Here is a 19,680-nt window from a genome sequence, read left to right as displayed (position 1 = left end):
TGCCACAACTACTGAGCCTGCACTCTAGATCCCGTGAGCCACAGCTACTGAGCCTGCGTGCCACAACTACTGAAGCCCACGCGCCTAGAGCCCAAGCTCCACAACAAGAGTAGCTGCCGCAATGGGAAGCCCGCGCACCACAACGAAGAGTAGCCCCCGCTCGCTGCAACTAGAGAAAACCGCGAGCAGCAATGAAGACCCAACGCAGCCAAAAGTTAAAAAAAAAAAAAAAAAATGCATCCGTGGAATCCACTACCTTTTCTAACCGTTCTGAACTTGGCATTGGTAGTCTCTCCCACCCGGCCTCCTACTCTAGAGTTAGGAACATGTTTCTTTTTTTAGTAGGACATACCAGAGTTTATGCATACCTTCATTACTTCCATTCCTTAATTGCCAACAGGCCCATGAAGCTCCAACTTTCTATTTTTATTCCCCCTAACTCTTTGGGTCATCAGAAAATTCTTCTAGTCCTTTCTTTGACAAAGTGATATAAAGTAATCTATATTGGTGAAAAGTTGTGATATATGACATATTCTTAGGCAACAGACTAAGATAATACCTGTGGCCTGTGCTAGCTGGGGCCTGAGGAGTTATTGACAACCTGGAAGTCTTCCAGGTGGCTGAGAGTTTTCCTGCAAAGAAGAGCCAAACTATAGCAGTCTACTTCCTGTCCCTGTGGATTTGCCTCTTCTGGACATTTCATGTTAAATGGAATCATATAATATGTGCTCCTTTGTGACTGACTTCTATTGTAGCATGTATCAGCACTTCATTCCTTTTTATGGCCAAATAATATTCCATTGTATGAATATGCCATATTTTGTTTATCCATTTATCAGTTGATGGACATTTGGGTTATTCAGCTATTAGGAATAATGCTGCTATGAACATTCATGTACATGTTTTTGTATGGATGAAAATTCATTTTATACCTCTCTTTTTTTTCCCCCAGTGTCTTTCTCGAGAAGCAGGTGGCAACATGAGCATTCAGTTTCTTGGTACTGTGGTAAGTATGAAAGAATTATTATTTTTTATATTCTCTTAATTTACAGAGAGAAAAAGTGATTGACTAGTAGTTATAGCCCATGTGTTTGAACTTGGCTTCATCATGGGTTTGTTTTGCTGTTAAATGAGATGTCTTTGTATAAGAAATGGATTCTTTAACGTGTGGGAAAAGATTCCATGATAGAGTAATTTTAGCTATTTCTTATGAGAGACAAAATGGTTTTTAAAATTACCTGTAGTTTGTTGAGTCTTTTAAGTACTTTTTTCACTGGGGACTTTCTCCCCATTTTTAATAAAAATAAGAACATATTTTAAAAAAATGCTTTTGAAAATAGTGACCTTGGGAATTCCCTGGCGGTCCAGTGGTTAAGACTCTGTGCTCTCACTGCCGAGGGCCGGGGTGCCATCCCTGTTCAGGGAACTAAGATTCCACAAGATGCACGGCATGGCCAAACTGCAAAGAAAATCGTGACCTTGCTGTTCTGTTCTGTATATGTCTTGTTTTGTTTTTCCTCAGTTTTCCTTCTATCTTTTTTTGTTAGGTGCTTTTGAGTCCACATTTCTAATGAAATTGAATCATAATTTCAAAATTATTTAACTCTACCCGGTGAAAATAAATTTAATTTATAGTTATTATTTTTACTTATAGGTTTATAATGATCATATTAGCAGTATTAGTTATAATTTTCAAAATAATTTGTTGAAAAAGGTACGTTATTGTTTTAATGAGCATTTCTCTGCTTATTGCTATTATATTTGAATATTTCTCCATGTATTCACTTGCTAGGTATCATTTATAATCTGTAAAATGTCTGTTCATGTCCTTTGGGTACCTTGTTCAGGTTGTAAATTCACACTGGGTATTTCTGTTAGGTCCGTGTTTTGAGAATATCAGAGGACAGGCCTGTGGCTTAGATCAAAAGAAGAGTGATTTTTCAGCTATTGAGATAGGAAGGATATTAGTACTAATGTGCATTTACTGTGTGTTTTGTATATGTATAGAGGTGTAGTAAAGTTTACATATTAAAGTATATGTATAGGCACCTGCCCGACGTGATGTAAACTTTTAAGTATTGCTCCTAAGACTTGTGGTTATTCTTGTTTTTCTGATTAATAAGTACTACACATGCTTATTTTTTTAATTAGAAAATTTAAATATTATTTAAATGCATGTCATAAGAAATTGTATTAGGGTTCTCCAAAGAAACAGAACCAACATGATGTGTGTGTGTGTATTATATTTTTATATATTACAGAGAGAGAGATTGATTGATTGAGTGATTGATTTTAAGCAATTGGTTCATGTGATTGTGGATGCATGTCCAAAACCTGCAGGGTAGACCAGGGAAGAGTTGCAGTTCAAGTCCAAAGTCAGTGTGCTCGAAGGGTTCCCTCTTGCTTGGGAAGTCAGTCCTTTTTCTTCAACTGAGTGAATGAGCCCACGGATGTTATTAGAGGGTCATCTGCTTTACTCAAAGTCTACTGATTTAAGTGTTAATCTCATCTAAAAAAAATACCTTGGTAGAAACATCTAGAATAACGTTTGGCCAAATATTTGAATACTATTGCCTAGCCAAGTTGACACATAAAATTAACCATCACGGAAGTATTCATTTTATTCCCTAGAGGTATTTAAGTTTTTAACAATAGACATATGCTTCCAGAAATAGATTTATACATAATTTCATGCAAGAATAAATTGTGGATATCTTTCTAAGTCATTACATAAAGATCCATGTCATTCTTTCTCACAACTACCTGGAATTATATTACATGAAGATTTTTCTGTACCTCTGTGCTCATGCTAGAAAGGGCACTTATGCTGTCTCTGCTGCTTGATATCTCTCCTTGGATTCCAACAGATTTCTCAGGGCTCAGATACTGAAAACTGAGTTCTTGATAGCCACAACCTGCAAAGAAACCAAACCAACATAAAGTTTCTCCAGGCAGTTTCTCCAGGCAGAAAATGGCAACTTAAGCTAAAACCTTGTCTTTTCCTTGATTCCCCTCTTTCGTCCACCACTCCCGCCGCCCCCCCCCATCCTGACCAGATTCGTCTTCATCTCCTGTCCAGATTCTTGCAGCAGCCAGTCTTCCCACCTCCACCCCTGCTCCCTGCTTTATCATTAATATAGCAGTTAAAGTGATCCTTCTAAAATACACATCAACTCAGCCGACCTTGTTGCTCTTCTGCAAACATGTCGGGCACAGGCGTCAGGGCCTCGTCATTTGCCTCTCTCCTGCCACGCCTCACTCATGGCCTCATCCAAGCCTAATTACCTCCCAAAGGTGGCACCTCCAGATGCCATCATATTGGGGATTTTAGTTCAGCGTATGAATTTGGGGGGGGCACAAACATTTAGTTCACAGTATACACTTAGTTGGTAGGCTACATACCCCAGAACTTTTCCAGGATATCTGTGCCTATTTCAAATAGTAAATTGTCTGGGTTTGTTTTGTTTGCATGTTTTTTGGTGAAGCTGTGAGTTTGTGTATGTCAGATAGTATAAGCTCACGGAGAAGTGGAAAAGGTCCAGTATTTTATGTAACCCGACTTCCTTACTTGAACTGTGCTTCACAATAAGGAAGAATATTTTGTTACGACTTGAAGAATGCAGAAGTTACTGTTTTATTCCAAATCTTGTATTGCAATCATTGTTTATATTTAATTTTTTTAAGTTCCATTATCTTTAAAACGCCATAATATTAAGACAAACGTATATCTCAGTAAGATGGAATTTTTTTTTCTTGTGAAAACAATACATATTGCCCGAAAGAGAGAATAAGCTTCGACTACATTGAGCAGCTTCTTCATAGCTGTGCTTTTGGCATTTACCCAAGGACTCTTGAGGAACTATCAAATTATACGTCTTTGAAGCTTAGCCAGAGATCTTAATGAAACCAAATCATGCTGAAGTTCTTAAAGCTAGTTTAAATCTCAAATTGTACATTTTAAATTAAGTTTTTATTGATAATAAATATACTTTATTTCTTATTAGCCTTGAAAGCTTGAGTAACAATATCTGTAGAATAAACATGTTTTACAAAGATTTACCATGAAGAATGGTATTAATATGACCCTGGTTACACTAGCACAATAAGATTTCAAAGTAAGCATTCACGAAGTAACAGCGATTAATGACAACCATCGAAAACAATTTTGAACTCCATCAGTTTAACTCAGGAGGGTAAACTTAATGTGATAATTCATCTAGTTGAATTGTATCAGCTTAGCAGGAAAGTATGTAAATACGTGACCCTTACCTAGTTTCTAAATGGATGCTGTGCTGATAGATTTATCAGTTCCATTAAAGAACTTTGGGGAGCTTCGGAATTTCAGCAATTGTTCCCTTGGAGGCTGAAAACCCAACCTGATCTCATACTGGGACCATTCTGGTCTGCATATTTCCATAATTTGCCTTTGCTACTAATATGACAGCAAGACACAAATAACTGTTTCTAATAATATCAGATGGAGTTGTGGAGGACAGCATTTTAATGTAGTAAAAGACCTCCCCCTGGGGTTGTTATTGCTACTATAGAACAGCAGCTACACAGTTGCAACGGTAGTCTCTTAATTGATTTGTTTAATTAGCAAGAGTTGAAGCTTGGGCTGAATCTTGTCATCTGATATCATAGGACCCAAAATCTGCATCATTCATATTTATAGATATAGGAACACCATCAAAAAGTTTTGCTTCTTCTGAAAACTCACTTATGGATATGGAATTTTAATAGAGTAAACTCCCATTTGTTAAAAATACAAATAATTGGAAAATGAACTAGGTTTGTTATTGTTTTTCTTTACCAGCACTCTTTTTTTTTTTTTTTTTTTTTTTTTTTTTCCTTCATGTTTATTGCCTCATATTCTTGAAATTGATGCTTGTCCACTTTCTTAACATTTTAATCATTGGAGCCAGAGAAAGCATTCTATCTCAGAGTATCTCTCTCTAGAGCCCCTCACTGCTGTGGCCTCTCCCGTTGCAGAACACAGGCTCCGGACACGCAGGCTCAGCGGCCATGGCTCACGGGCCCAGCCGCTCCGCGGCATGTGGGATCTTCCCCGACCGGGGCACAAACCTGTGTCCCCTGCATCGGCAGGCGGACTCTCAACCGCTGTGCCACCAGGGAAGCCCACCAGTACTCTTTTGAGAAGTAAATTATGTCATGCGTTTTCGCTTATTATTGTCTTCAAAAAATAAGCATCCAGAGAACTTCTTTGGTCTTCTGTACCTTATAAATCCCTCTCTTTACATGTCTGACTCATCTCTAGTCTTCATTTGCCTTTTTTTCCCTTCTCTGTTCCATCCCTTTCTCTGTATCACTGGCGTTTCAGGAGGGGCACGATGGCTTATTGGGATATCTTGCATGGTGGTCCCATGTCCTAGCCTTTGCAGCTACCCGGAGGCCTATTTCCCTGTGTGCTTACCCCTTGGCAGGACATCTGACTGAATTAACCCTGGGACTTGCCCCACTTAACCCAAGCTGCACTGGTCCCAATTTCCTTGGATGGGGAAAAGAGCGGGGACTGGGAAGTGTCTAGCATAGAACCCCAAGGCCTTCATCAGACAGCCACTTTCACCCTATACACACAGGGCTCCATCCCCACTGGGTCAAGCTGTCCTTATTCCTGACCCTCTTCCCCTCCAGCCATAGAAAGCAGGTGGTGGCCACAGGCTAGACGTTTTGTGGAGGGTTGATGAAGTCTCTCTGGATTTTTTTTTTTTTTTTTAATTTTTTTTGCGGTACATGGGCCTCTTACTGTTGTGGCCTCTCCCGTTGTGGAGCACAGGCTCCAGACGCGCAGGCTCAGCGGCCATGGCTCACGGGCCCAGCCGCTCCGCGGCATGTGGGATCTTCCCAGACCGGGGCACGAACCCGTGTCCCCTGCATCGGCAGGCGGACTCTCAACCACTGTGCCACCAGGGAAGCCCAGTCATTACATTTTTTAATGAGCATACATAAAGCCTAGCATTGGTAGTCATGGTAGTTGGTCATCTCATGTTGATTGAGCATCTGTTATGTGATGACATTGAGTTCTGGCAATCCACAGGAAAAAGACATCTCTGCCAGCAGTGACCCACTGTCAACTTGAGGATATAGAAATATGAGTGTGATGAGAGTGATAATAGACGTTTGTATGAAGGAGAGGTATTTTGGGGCTTGGAAAAAGGAAATGGGGGAATTGCGAAAAGCTCCCCAGTGAATATGTCCAGCTCATGCTTAGACTCTAAGGATGAATAGAATTTGCAGGCAGGGAAGGGCATTTCAGATAGAGGGGAACAGCATCTGCAAAGTCCCTGAGACAGCATGTTCAGAAACTGCTCTGTGATGATGGTGGAGAAAGCACAGGGAATAAATGAAGGTTGAGAAGCATGAGGTTGCCTGCGGGTTTAAGGAAGAGCAGGTTGGCTAGTGAGGGTGGCAGGCAGGTGGCAAAGGTCTGTGTGGGAGATGAAACTAGAATGGCAGGAGCTGGGTGTTGCAGGACCATGCTAAGGAGATTGGACTCTACTCTTTAGACTTGGAAAGAAGAGAATCTCAGTATCACCTGAGGTGTATTTTGTTTTGTCTTGATTTTAAAGAGATCTTGAGAGAGTGAGCAAATAAAGAAGAGGTCCATTTGAGAGTCTCCTCTTAAGGATCCAGAGTCTAGCTTTATGTATTAGGCAGAATTGAAGATGATGCTGAGGTTTCTAGATGTGATAAACGATGCAGTTAACTGTGGGAGCAAAAGAGGAGGAAGGGAAGGAAGGATTACACAAGAGGAAAGATGGAATAGGTAATGAATTGGGTTTTTGACCATTTTAAGTTTGAAATGCCAGAGGGACCTCTATGATGTAAGGGAAGGACAGGGAAAATGATGAAGGTTGAGCATGTCAGTGGGTACTTTGTGGGCACGAAGAGGTGATATCTGAAGCCTGCAGTAGGTGAGGTCGCCTGAGGGGATGGTGAAGGGACAGGCCCAGAATGGACCCCTGGGCAATGCCCACATCCGGGGGAGGCATCTAGCATCTCTAATATAATCATTTTAAAATGACAATATCTATTGTCCAAATCATTTCTATTATGTGTGGCTATTAAAGCCAATTTAGTGCAACCTCAATCATGATTTCACCTCAGTCATGATTTCACTGTATCCTAGGGTGTCTCTAATTATTTCATAGTATCTCAGAATCCTGCTGCCGTCTGCCAAAGATCCTCAAACTAAAATTGATTTGAATCAATAACAGAATGCCTTACATTTGTGCGATGCTTTAGGATTTTAGAATGCTTGTTTGATTCCATTCAGTTCCCCATTTAGGCCATATAGCATCTTAAGAGTTAGTTGTAAAAATTACACACACAACACTCTTTGAAATGTTGTCAATTTAAAATATTTTTGCAGTTACTCAGTTATATGTTCACGAGAAATTTCTGTAAACTACCAGGATGTTAGTGAATTTTGAGGTGAGGGGTTTGGGGGAGGTATACTAAATAAAGCTTGATTTCTTGTGTTTGAAACTTGTATCTCCCACTTACCAGCTTTGTGAGTTTGAACAAGTTACTTAACCTTTCTGGTCCTCAGTTTTCTCATCAGCAAAATATCTACTTTCATGGGATTGGTAATGGTTGAATAAGAAAATGTTGGTAAAATGTTTGAAAATAGTAGGAACTTAGCATATGGTGGCTCAACTATTTTTATAGCCCCTGAAAATATGGAATACACTCTCCCTTTGCAGTCATTTTACCTCGCTTTTTCCCCTCCTTTTTCTTGCTTGCTTTGGAGACGTGCTGTCATCTGAAATTGTAATCTCAACTGAGATCACACTTGGTAGGCAATCTATCAAAATATTCAGAAGGAAAATACTTCTGTTTTATTTGGAAAGTCTAATTTTTGTTCATCCTGTGATTTCTGACCGCCTCACACAGTTAGCATATACCATTTGTCATTGAATGCTAAATATGAAGCACGTATTTAAACCTGCACCTGTGGCAGCAAGATGCTTAAGAACATCTGCTTCCTTGAAGCATAATGAAGTTCACCAAGAACAGCCTTGGCTTTGGTGTCTTGCGTTTGAAAGACAACATACTTTTGATATAGGACCTGTTATGATGGTGCTTATGGGACTTCATAAACCAGCCTCACTTCAAAAGGATTTTAGTTTAGGAAAACCATTTAAGGCCATTGTGGTGTAGTACTATGTATTGCTGATCTTTCATACATAAAATTAATTGCTTGTTGTTATTTACCTTATGGTGAGAATGATGTGGGAATGGCAGCTCTTTCTCATGGAAGCCAAGTCAGACAGTGGTTCTCAAACTTGAGCATGTATAAGAATCACCTGGAAAACTTGCTGAAAATGCAAATTCCCAGGTTCCAGTGAAGCTGATTCCCTAAGTTTGAGTAGGGCCTAAGGATCTGCATTTGTAAAAATCAGTGTAAAGTAGCCCAGGACTAGGATTTGGAGTATATTTGCACACTTAATGTAGAATTAGTATCTAGTTTAGGAAATTGATATCAAAAGCTACATTGTATTACTGGTCTTATGAGTGGAGCATAGGAACAATGTTCTGGTTGTTTCTTGTTACAGTAAGAGGATAGGACAAGCATTTGATTATTTGAAAGAATTGATTATGTGTTCATAATACATATTTTTTAATCAGGTAGGGACATGATAGGACCTAAAGTATGATTAAATCCATAGCATCATCAACTGTATCTTTTAAGTTTACTTATCAACTGCAGTCTTTTAGATTTAGTCTGAATTATTCCAAGTCTTAGTTAGACCCACAGGACAGTGACAATTTTTATTTTTGGCCTAGATCAGGGTTTTTTAATCTTGTCAATAATGACATTCTGAAATGGATAATTTTTTGTTGTGGGAGACTGCTCTGTGCACTATGGGATGTTTAGCAGCCTCCCTGGCTTCTACCCATTAGAGGCCAGAACATCTCCCCAGATATAACAACCAAAATTGTCTCCAGACATTGCCAAATGGCCCTGGGAATAGGGAGGGGGCAAAATCACTAGGCCAGTGAGAACCACTGGCCTAGACTATATGTAGTAGTTGGGATTTCAGAGTTTTCTTTTCTCGTTTCACTAATAAACATAATGTTCTAGAGATGAGCTCTCTAGAACAAATGTGATACTTCTCAGTGGCCTGAAGCTTACAAGGTCTCATATGTACATGCTTATACATCCCGACCTACTCAAACGCCTTATGCAAAGAAAATAACAGTGAACTTTAGCTAGCCTGATGCTTGATTTGACTTAGGAACATGCTTGACTACTGGCTGTGTGGGTTACTTGTTCTCAGTCTTCCTCATATTGGATCTTAAACCAGATCTGTCCTGGACAGCCATTCCTGAAAGGTAGGCCAAGTTCTGGTTTGTGTAATTGCATTCTGTTTATTCGGATCCTTTCAACCGTTGGAATATCCGTACTGTTATTGTTCACGTGAGACCTTCCCATCCTGAGTCCACAGTGAGCTCGTAGAAGCCACTGCTCTTCCACGGGCTCCACTTTGCCTGTCATCGTCCTGGTGAGATGCATCAAGTAGAGTACATTACATGCATCGCCTCACATCGGTGTAGAAGTACTTTTCTGTTCTTTTTCCGCTAGCACTTAGTTGCCTAGCTCTGTAGTATTCTGTGGCACTTGCCCTGTGTGTGGAAAGTATATGGCAGGATGCCTGGCAAGGCATGGGAAAGTCCAGTAGTCATTAGTAGCTCAGGTATGTATTCTGAGAGGTGGCTTTCCTAGGCTGGCATATGTTTTGTATGGTGTAAATTCTCAAGATTGTGGGGGACAGCTGAGGTAATGACTAAGGTATCAGTGTTAATTACCTAGGTAATTGCCTAGCATCAGGGGACACGTGAAACCGCCCAGTGACCTTGTGTGAAGTGGAAGCCCTGCCTAATTTAAGGGTGAGGAGATAATTCATGTGTACGTTCTAACAGTCACCCTTGGAGTCCACTGTGTCCTAGAGCTCAGACCACCCCTTTCCTGTCTCAGCTGCTCGGCAGAGTGGCCTTTTAAAACAGGGGTGGCCGGGAGACAACGTGCCCAGAGCGCCTGCAGTAAGCCTGCTGCTTTCGGCTGGTCACCTCGTTTGCTTCCCACAGCCGTTGAGATCATCAGCATGCCTCCCACCTCGCGGATGAAGCGATGCCTCTGCTGTGATTTGTCAGAATAGCTCGTACGGTGAGGGCAGCCATAGTGTCATATCTGGACCGGGCGACAAACCTTGGCTTCCTCACACCAGCACATGCATGGTTGGGATTTAGGTCCTCCCGTGGCCCTTCGCGCTTCCGTATGATTCCTGACTACCTGGTGGAGAGCAGCTTGTGCGGAGGTGGGGGGACTAACCCTCCTCTTCTTCTGCGTTTGAACTTAGAGCCCAGCCACTTAACAGCTAGTGTTGAAGGTCTGTGTCCTTCAGCTTCCCCTTGTGAATTACTTTCATATTGGGGCCGAGGGCGGGGGCTTTCTCTTAGAAAAGGTAATCTTTATCCAAGTAATTATTGTAGATATTAAAAATAGATTAACATGGTAATTTGATATACATTTGATATAAAGCCTTTCCTCTCAGTGAGAATGTAAGATGACCTCAGCTGACACTTAAGGTGATTGGGGTGTGGAATACATGTTAACATGTGTTGTGAAAAATTAATTGTTCTAGTTTAAGTATTTAACCTCTGTTTCTCTACCCTCCGCTACTTGATTCAACCAAACTTTGAGTCCCCTTGAAGGATTTTAGGAATAACGCAGGTGGGTTTTGAAATATAGATTGCCTGGCGATATTTTGCAGTATTGCAAGTCTAAACCAGTGGTTCTCAACCTGCTGATTCTGCTCCCCGGGGGGACCTTTGGCAGTGTCTGGAGACATTTTGGTTGTTACAAGTGGTGGGCTGCTACTGGAATCTAATGGGCAAATGTCGTTAAATTTATTGCGAGCATCACCAACCAAGGAGGCTTCTGAAACATCCTACAATAAATAAGACAGCCCCCTACAAAAGAATTATCTGACTTAAAATGTCAGTCGTGTCAAAGGGTCTGTGTCCAGACAATAATTATGGAAGGGCATATAAACGTCTGTGACCATCTCCTCAGCCTTTCACAAAGCTCTCTAACACTCTGCAGACTTACTCTTAACATGCCCCTGGATGAGCAGTCCACAGCTATTCCACCCCGTTCATTCTGTGTTATCTCATGAAGCCTTACTTTGTAAATTGAAAGAACTGCAGGCGTCTTGATTATACTAGAGGAGGAGCTGGGCCCCATGTACATGTATGTCATATATATTGTTTTACTATTTTTTCCTGATATTGATGACTCTCTTTTGTGTGCATTTGTGTCTTCACAAAATTTTGACCAATATATCAATTTTATAAATGAAGTTTTCTCTTAATCAGTGTCTGCAGTTATGGTCCAAAGGGCTTTGATATTGGTTTTTTTATATTCTTGATTGTACCTACATTTCTTTTCAAAAAGAACAAAGTTTTTTATAGTTCACGCTTGCCCATCAGTAGAATTTTCTTGTTGGATCATCTTTTTTAATGCCACAGCTACTTAGAGTAAAAGATCAATTAGATATTGTTGTATCAGTTTATCAGTTTGTTGAAAATAAACCTATATAAATACATGCTGTGTGATCCACATGTGCACACAGCATGTCTGAGCTTTTGACAAAGCCTGTATCTTCCAACTGGCAGCTCTTGTGGTTTGAAGGCCAGCTTGTGAGGAGGTGGGAGTGGTGGCCTCACCCCTCATTGATAACTTCCCCCCACCTCCACTCCGTGCAGTCTGCATCCTGCCCCTCAGTGGGTCTGCTGGCCTGGTCTTCACTTGGCAGGGGGTTCTGAAATGTACCTGCAGGATTTTAATTTATAAAGGTGACTTAGTGCCAGCACAGAGAGGTTAATGCTACTGAAAGAATTTATTACTTACATCTCCTAAGAGAAGGGGGTCCCCCATGCCACACAGGGCCACTGGGAAAGCACCAGGCTGGTCAGGAAACAAAAAAGGAATGAGGGGAAAGCATGGGTGGGAGCCTTTACTGGGGTTTCCTCAGGAAAGACCAAGTAGGGCAGGGATAACCGTTTAGGATTGGCTAGTTTGAATAATGTCGGTAGGCTTTGGGCTCTAGGGGTGGTCACTAGTTGTCTGGTCCCTGGCCTTAGGGTGATTTGGGGCAGGAAACCATGGCTTGGTGTGTGAGTTAGATAAAGGGGGTGGCTGGTTGCATATGAGCATCACTGTCTTTAGGAGTTAGCTGGCCCTGGGGGGGGCAGGCGCTCTCAGGCCTGTAAGGCCCCCGAGATATACAGAAAATTTTTAAAAAAACATGATTAACACACAGAGAACCTGGTAACAGAATCAGGGGAACTGATGTCCAGCAACTGAACTCACGAAGACTGATGTCTAAACCAGAATGCATTTATATTAATTTGAGGTGAGCGAGATCTCTTCCAGTGACCAGATCTTTAAACCTGCCCTCCAGAATGTTGACTGAATGGTGGTACTAGAATAATTAGGAAGCTAGTTTGTCAGAATAATTTTAGAGCTGGTCTGGGTTACATGCTAACAAGAGCGAAGGGAGACTGAGTGTACCTGTGCTGTGCTGAAACCTGCAAATCACTTCTAACCTTCACCCAGAACGCCCTCCGGGGCCCACCTCCTTGCCTTCTCCCTTTTCTGTGCGTTAGTGCTACTGTCGTCTTCCTGCAGAAAGGACCCGCGCAGTCAGTCAGACTGCAGCTACCCGAACCTTCATCACGGACCTATACTGTATAGAATGTAGTTCTCTTTCTCTCGGGCTGACGTGCACATCACTTGGATTTAAATTTTGAGTGTCCCCCAAACTCTATGGTCGTGCACTTTCATAGGTGGTTAGTATAGCACTTCTGTGTGGAGTTTTACCAGCACGGCTCTCAGAAGTTCCTAAGAATCTTCCATTTATTTGGTAACGCCCTCTGTAGTATATATACTCAGAAATTTTTTTTTTTTTTTTTTAACAGAAAGAGCCCTGAAAGATCTCATTTCTAGCCCCAGTAATGCTTTTAAAGTGGTTGTGTGACCTTCCTAAACCTGTTTTCTTTGTTGTAAAATGAAAGGTCGAGGTCGGTGACCTCCAAGGTCTTTCCTGGCACCGTTCCTGCTCTGAGAATGATTACGTTTGTCACAATGTGCAGTTGGCTTTGCAGCAGTAGCAGAACATCACATGTGCAACTTATTATCATTGTCTATATTTTGATTTTTAAAAAATTTCCTTGAGTCCCATGCGGGCAGACACCACTGGCTTATCACATACTGCTGTTGTGTCCTGTCACTTGATTTCTGGGGACAGCACATTGTGCTGCTGCAGGCTCAGTGCTAATAATCAAGATTATATGCTGCTTACTGTGACTTTTTTTTTGTGGTTTCTGGGGAAAAAAATGCAGATGCTTTTCAATTATTCTAAGGGAATTTTGATTAACCCCCTGGGTAGTGTTCTCTGTACCACCTGCCATGGAGAAGCGTGTTTTATTGAACAGAAGGTATAGAATTGAAGTGCTCATATTTGTTTGCTTTCTGGTGCCTATAGGATTTCAAGCTAAAGCATTTTAATAAATATTTAATACATATCTGTCTAAAATAGGTCAAAACTGTTAGAAACTAAACCTTTTGTTCTTTAATTTCAAATGCAAATAAGTTCATTGGACTTCTAAGTGGAATTTCCAAGGTACAGACTCACATTGTTCTTTTATATGTGTAAAAAGTAGTTATTTTTGACTGGAATTGTCAACATCCTGCTTACTACATAATTCTAAGTATTTGCCCTTAGGAGCAAATACTTACATTTATTACAACATTGCTATTTTTGTTGTTGCTTTTGTAGATATTTTGCATGTTTACTATTTTCTTCGCCTGTGTGTCCAATTGTACCTTTTGCATCTGGCTGGAATATAGGTGCTTGATTTATAGAGAATTTTCAAATGGCTGCCTCTGAAGCCTTTAAAACACACACACACACACACACACACACACACACACACAGGTTTTATTGAGATATAATTCCCATTCCACACAATTTACCCATTGTTCCAAGAATACAATTCAGTATGTTTTAGTCTATTCACAGAGCTATGCACCCATCACCACAGTCAGTTTTAGAGCACTTTCATCACCCCAAAAAGAAGCCCCAAACCCATTAGCAGACATTCCCCATTTCCTTCAACCCTGTCAACCCCTGGCAGCCACTAATTTACTGTCTGTCTCTATATATTTACCTGTTCTGGACATTTCATATAAACAAAATCATGCAATATGTGGTCTTTTGTGACTGGCTTCTTTCACTTAGCATGTTTTCAAAGATTCATACATGTTGTAGCATCAGTACTTCATTCTCTTTTTTTTTTGCCAAATAATATTCCATTTTATGGATGTACCACAATTTTTCCTTCAGAATGGACATCTGCATTGTTTGTCTTAAAAGCTATCATATATCGCGTTGGCCAAAAAGTTCGTGACGTCGAAAAACCTGAACGAAATTTTTGGCCAACCCGTTATGCTGCTATGAACATTCCTTTATATATCTTTTTGTGTGGATGTATGTTTTCATTTCTCTTGAGTGTATACCTATGAGTGGGATTTCTGGGTCATGTGGCAATGCTGTGTTTCACTTTTTGAGGAACTGCTGGACTTTTCCAAAGCAGCTACACCCATACATTGCTGAGGGGAATTTTACATTCCCCTCAGCAATGTATGAGTTATTTAATTTATCCACATCCTTGCCAACATGTGTTACTGTCTTTTTGTGTTTTTTGGAATATAATTGATACGTAATATTATACTAGTTTCAGGTGTACAACGTAATGATTCAGTTTTGGTATGTATTGTTAAATGGTCACCATAGTAAGTCTAGTTGACATCTAATGTCTTTTTGATTCTAGCCACCTAGTAGGTATGAGGACAGGACTCATTTTAAAATATTTTCTATGCAGGATTCCTCCTTTTCCCTAGAACTCATGATAAATGCGAGAGTATCCAAAAGTGTGTATTAGTTGTTTTGTTTATTAAAACAAACTTAACCCCTAACAAAACAACAAAGCATATAATTTTAATTATTATATGTTTTCTGTTACATTGCTGACTGTTCCTCAAATAAAATGTTTTTTATATTAAGCAAGCAGTTCCTTTTATTTTCCTAGGCTTTGTTTTTTTTTTAATGGTAGCACAGTACTGTGCAGGAAGGTCATTACATAAAGAGAGGAAAAAAGAATATCCAGCATCAAAGGTAAAGTTAATGTTGTTCGTATAATTTTATTTATTTATTTGTTTGTTTGTTTGTTTGTTCGTTTTTTGCGGTATGTGGGCCTCTCACCGCTGTGGCCTCTCCCGTTGCGGAGCACAGGCTCCGGACGCGCAGGCTCAGTGACCATGGCTCACGGGCCTAGCCGCTCGGCGGCATATGGGATCTTCCCGGACCGGGGCACGAACCCGTGTCCCCTGCATCGGCAGGCGGACTCTCAACCACTGCGCTACCAGGGAAGCCCTCGTATAATTTTTTAATAGGCATCTTGTAACGTTTTGAGATTTAAACCAACTAATATTTTTTGCACATTCCTGAGCATTCCCCTCTTGTTGCCTGTGAACTGATGTTTTGCTTTGGAAACTCAGATAGTGAAAATATTTGTCAACGCTTCTAATACCAGTGCTTTAATTCTTTAGTCATTTAGGTATTAATCTTGTTCTGTAGACCACCTGCATGTGTTTGTAAGGGCTGTAATAACTGACACTGTATTTAATTAGCACTAATATTGTGTAGAAGGAAAAAACATATTAAGTATCTTTCCAAGTCACTAGTTCGAAATTAGCAGAAGCTTGGAGGAAAAAGTCCTTGTCTATGTTGCACTGTTATTTTGCACAGCTGTGGAAATTTGTGATCCATTTCCTCGTTCGTTCATTCCTTCATTCATTCATTCACTCAACAAGTTTTTATTGGGTGCTATTATGTGCCAAACCATGTTCTAGGTACTAGGGAAGTGGACCAATTTCAATAGGACAGAAGTGTGAATCGCAAATAGGTATCCAGTGGCAACCAGCTGGTGTACACAGTGTAGCAAGTGAATATTGGCATGTCCACAAAAATCACCTTTCGTAGCTCCTCGTAGCAAAACTGGAGGACACTGAGGTCAGTTCTCAGAGTACCCTGTTAGGGGTGGGGCAGGGAAGTCCCAAAATAGGGGGAGTGAAGCCTTTGGATTCTGATGTTTGTCACTTTATTCTCCCTTTTTAAAGTTAAGGGCCATTTTTTCATTCTGTTGTCTTAAGTCTCTTTCCACAAATGTAAAGATCTTGCTTCCTTTCTTAAATTTCATGTTGGCATCTATATCTGTTACTGCAATTATGTATACCGCTTCTGTTTGTGCACAAAAAGTAATTTACATGTTGATAATGAGGGAGGTTATACATGTGTGGGGCAAGGGGTATATAGGAAATTGTATTTCTTGCTTAATTTTGCTTAAACCTAAAAAACTGTTCTAAAAGTCTGTTTTTTAAAATGTAATTTACCGGGTGGTGATTGAGGGCACCTACCTTTTAAAGTCAGGCAGACACTTATTGATTGGCTATTTGAGCTTAGCTTTATTTACTCTCTCTAAGACCAGTTTCCTGGTCTGTAAAATAAGAGTAATAATAGCATCTCCTTTATTGGCTGTTGTGAGAATTAAATGAGAGAATGCAGGCGAGGCACTTAGTGTAGTTCCTGGCACAAAGTAATCACTCAGTAAATTTAACTAGTACTGTGGAAGTATATTTCATACCCAGGAATAAAGTTTTATTTGCCTTTATGAAGCATGATCCTGGGAACTTTCTAGTTGCCACAGGGAAGCGGGGGGGACGGAAGGGACGAGGGGTCAGGGGAGACTCAAGCTTGTTGTCAGGCTGAGGAGAAGGAGCCGGTTGGGAGGAAGAAAGTACAGCTGATGAAGCAGGTCCCGGCGATGGGGGAGGGACAGGTCAGGAATCCTGCATGCCCAAGGCGAACAGGAGGAGTGCTCACTCTCTGCTGGCAGTGGGTGCAGATCTAGGGAAGCTTGTAGGGCGGCAGGCTGTGTAGGGAGCCCAGCGAGCTCTGTTCTCCTTGGTGAAAGTGTTAATCCATTTAGTAATAGTTATTCTATTGCTATAACAAGCTTTTCTATTTTAAAAGACCAGTGTAAGCACAGTGTACTTTACTTTACACTAATTTAGAGTGAAGATTCATACTATTTTTAAAGCTAAATATACCATAGGTGCTATTTTTTATTTATTACCTAATGTGTCTAATAATAGAATTAGCAAAAAGGTGACTAAATTATCCAAATTTGACTTTGTACTAACATCATGCTTGGCTTACTCAACATCCCTGAAGGTCAGCAAGAGATAAATTTGGCCCAGACTGGTCTTTTTCTGCATTCATCACTTAAAAAGGGGGGAAAAAAAAAGAAAGAAAGAAAGAACAGAGGAGAACAAGCCATCTTTTACTTTTATAATTTTTAATCCATCATTAAAAGTACAACTTGCTTTATGATCTAAAGAAATACCATCTAAGTCTTTATATTAGGAACAAAAGTGAGCCTTTCAGGAAAAAAAGGAGCAGAGCTTAATCTGCATTAGCCCTTTGATGTATTTCTAGATTTTACAAAGCTTCCCGTTGTTCCTGCCACGTTGAGACAGACCCAGTCACATGTCCAGCAATGCCGATGTCCTTTTCTCCTTAGCACGTGCTGAGCTAGAGACACCATCCCTGAACGGCCAGGGCTGGACCATTGCATCCGGGATGTATTTCCACAGGTGTTGGCCCAATGGGAGTTTCACTTCCCAGTACTCTGTCTCCAGGCAAAGATTCTTTTTTTTTTTAATTTCATTTTATATTAGAGTATAGTTGATTAAGGGCAAAGATTCTTAAGTTAATGATTGGTTTGGAAAAATAAACTATATTGCCCTTTTGCTCTTCTTTTGAATATTTCTTTAAGATGCAACTGTTATTGGTATATCTAGGGGGCTTTACTGAGAAGTAGAAAAATGCTAGCTGAAAAAAGTCACATTCATCTATAGTTTTGAAATATGAAATGCAGTAGGTAAGTTCTACCTTTAAATTTTAAAAAATCCTATTTGAATTCTTGCCATTTTCATTTCCTTTTATTTCATCATTTCTTGTAACCTAGTTTTATGTTCAGGTGCTGAACTTTATGTAACAACTTCTTTTATTTTTGTTTTGTTTTCTTCTGTGATTTTCTTCCTCATATTTAATCTTCTAAAAAACTTTTGATTGGAGTACAGTTGACTTCCGGTGTTGTGTTAGTTTCAGGTGTATAGCAAAGTGAATCAGTTATACATATATACACTCTTTTTTTTAGATTCTTTTCCCATATAGTCATTACAGAGTATTACTAGTTACCTATTTTATATTTATATAACAACTTCTTGATGAGCACATCTTCTTATATTGTGATGGTGAGAAGGTGACGGGTTGGTGTATGTTTTTAATGCTCTTTCTATAGATTGACATCATTGCCAGAAGTGGTGCTTGGTGCCAGCTAGTTTCATGGATGGAAGAAAACAATCCAGGTTTCAGTTTCACAAATGGAAAAAAAAAATCTAAAAGGAAAAGGAAGCAATTCGTTAGCAGTGGGCCACTGTGCAGAGTAGGATAACCTGCCTTCAAAGATTTTTGTCTTGAACACTGTAATGTAATGTTTAATAAATAGTTTACTTCAAAGGACTTCGCTACAAGAAAATAGGCAGCTTTCCTGCTATTCTTGTTTCTGGTTCAGTTTTACTATAAGTAGCTCATATCCGGTCCTCTGTGGTCTCAGGTGGTCATTTGTGTTTATGATCCTAACGCTGAAACTGTAAGAACTGTGGCCCTATTTTAAGTCAATAGCAAGTACACAGTGGTCTGCAGGAACTGATCGAGGCTCTCCCGAAGCCCTTGACACTTCGACGCATCTTAAGGAAAGTGCCCAGACGCTGTAAGCAGTATGCACGTGATTATGTCCTCCAAAAATAGAAAACTAAATTTACTAAGGAAGGACTAGAAAAACTCATCAAAATGTACGTAAAGTTTTTGATGTATTGTGATCACTCCTGTACTCCCATTCTAAACTTCTAAACACCATGTTCAATATCCTTGAGATAAAAGCCTGAGGTTACAAAGATCATTGGAGATGTTTGAATTTTTCTTTTTCTTCCTGTAGATATATTTGGCATATGTAGAATTTGAGAGCCCACTATTAATATCAGTTTCTTCCAGATATTACCAGATAGCAGATAGACAGATGGAACTCAAAATAAACTACTGGAACTCAGAAAACACTGTTGTTTCTTTTCCCTATAAATTTTAACCCAGCAGTATTTTGGGTCTGGGTGGAACCAGGCTGAATCCATTTTGAAGAGGCTCCCCCAGTAATTCTGGTGAATATCTCTGTAAAATCACTACTGTAAATTCTTGTTGGGTATGATCTTGTTTTGTTTATTTTTTATCGCTCAGTATTGACTCAGTGATAGGACCTAGGGCCATTCTAAGATATATAGACTTGAGACAGTTTCACACTGGCTTACTCCCCCTTCCATTCCTATTCTTTCCTCTTACTCGAGCACGGGCGCGCGCGCGCTCTCTCTCTCTCTCTCTCTCTCTCTCTCTCTCTCTCTCTCTCTCTCTCTCT

The 19,680-nt window shown here is 40.2% G+C and overlaps 1 protein-coding gene across 4 annotated transcripts in view; it reads left to right on the top strand.

Annotated features, from left to right (window-relative positions):
- PCCA (propionyl-CoA carboxylase subunit alpha) overlaps nucleotides 1-19,680 on the top strand; it is a 362,003-nt gene that overhangs the window by 297,293 nt on the left and 45,030 nt on the right. For all 4 annotated transcript variants that reach the window (XR_457051.1, XM_007461534.1, XM_007461535.1 and 1 more), the window contains one exon: nucleotides 953-1,006. Coding sequence is in view for 3 of the 4 variants with exons in the window: in XM_007461534.1 (XP_007461596.1) it covers nucleotides 953-1,006 (54 nt within the window). In the remaining variant the exon portion in view is untranslated. The remainder of the gene's footprint in view (nucleotides 1-952; nucleotides 1,007-19,680) is intronic.

The sequence above is a fragment of the Lipotes vexillifer genome, unplaced genomic scaffold (genome assembly GCF_000442215.2).
Source record: "Lipotes vexillifer unplaced genomic scaffold, Lipotes_vexillifer_v1.1 scaffold655, whole genome shotgun sequence".
Classification (NCBI taxonomy): domain Eukaryota; kingdom Metazoa; phylum Chordata; class Mammalia; order Artiodactyla; family Lipotidae; genus Lipotes; species Lipotes vexillifer.
Note: the sequence above shows the minus strand (reverse complement) of the source record. Positions and strands in the feature narration are given on the sequence as shown.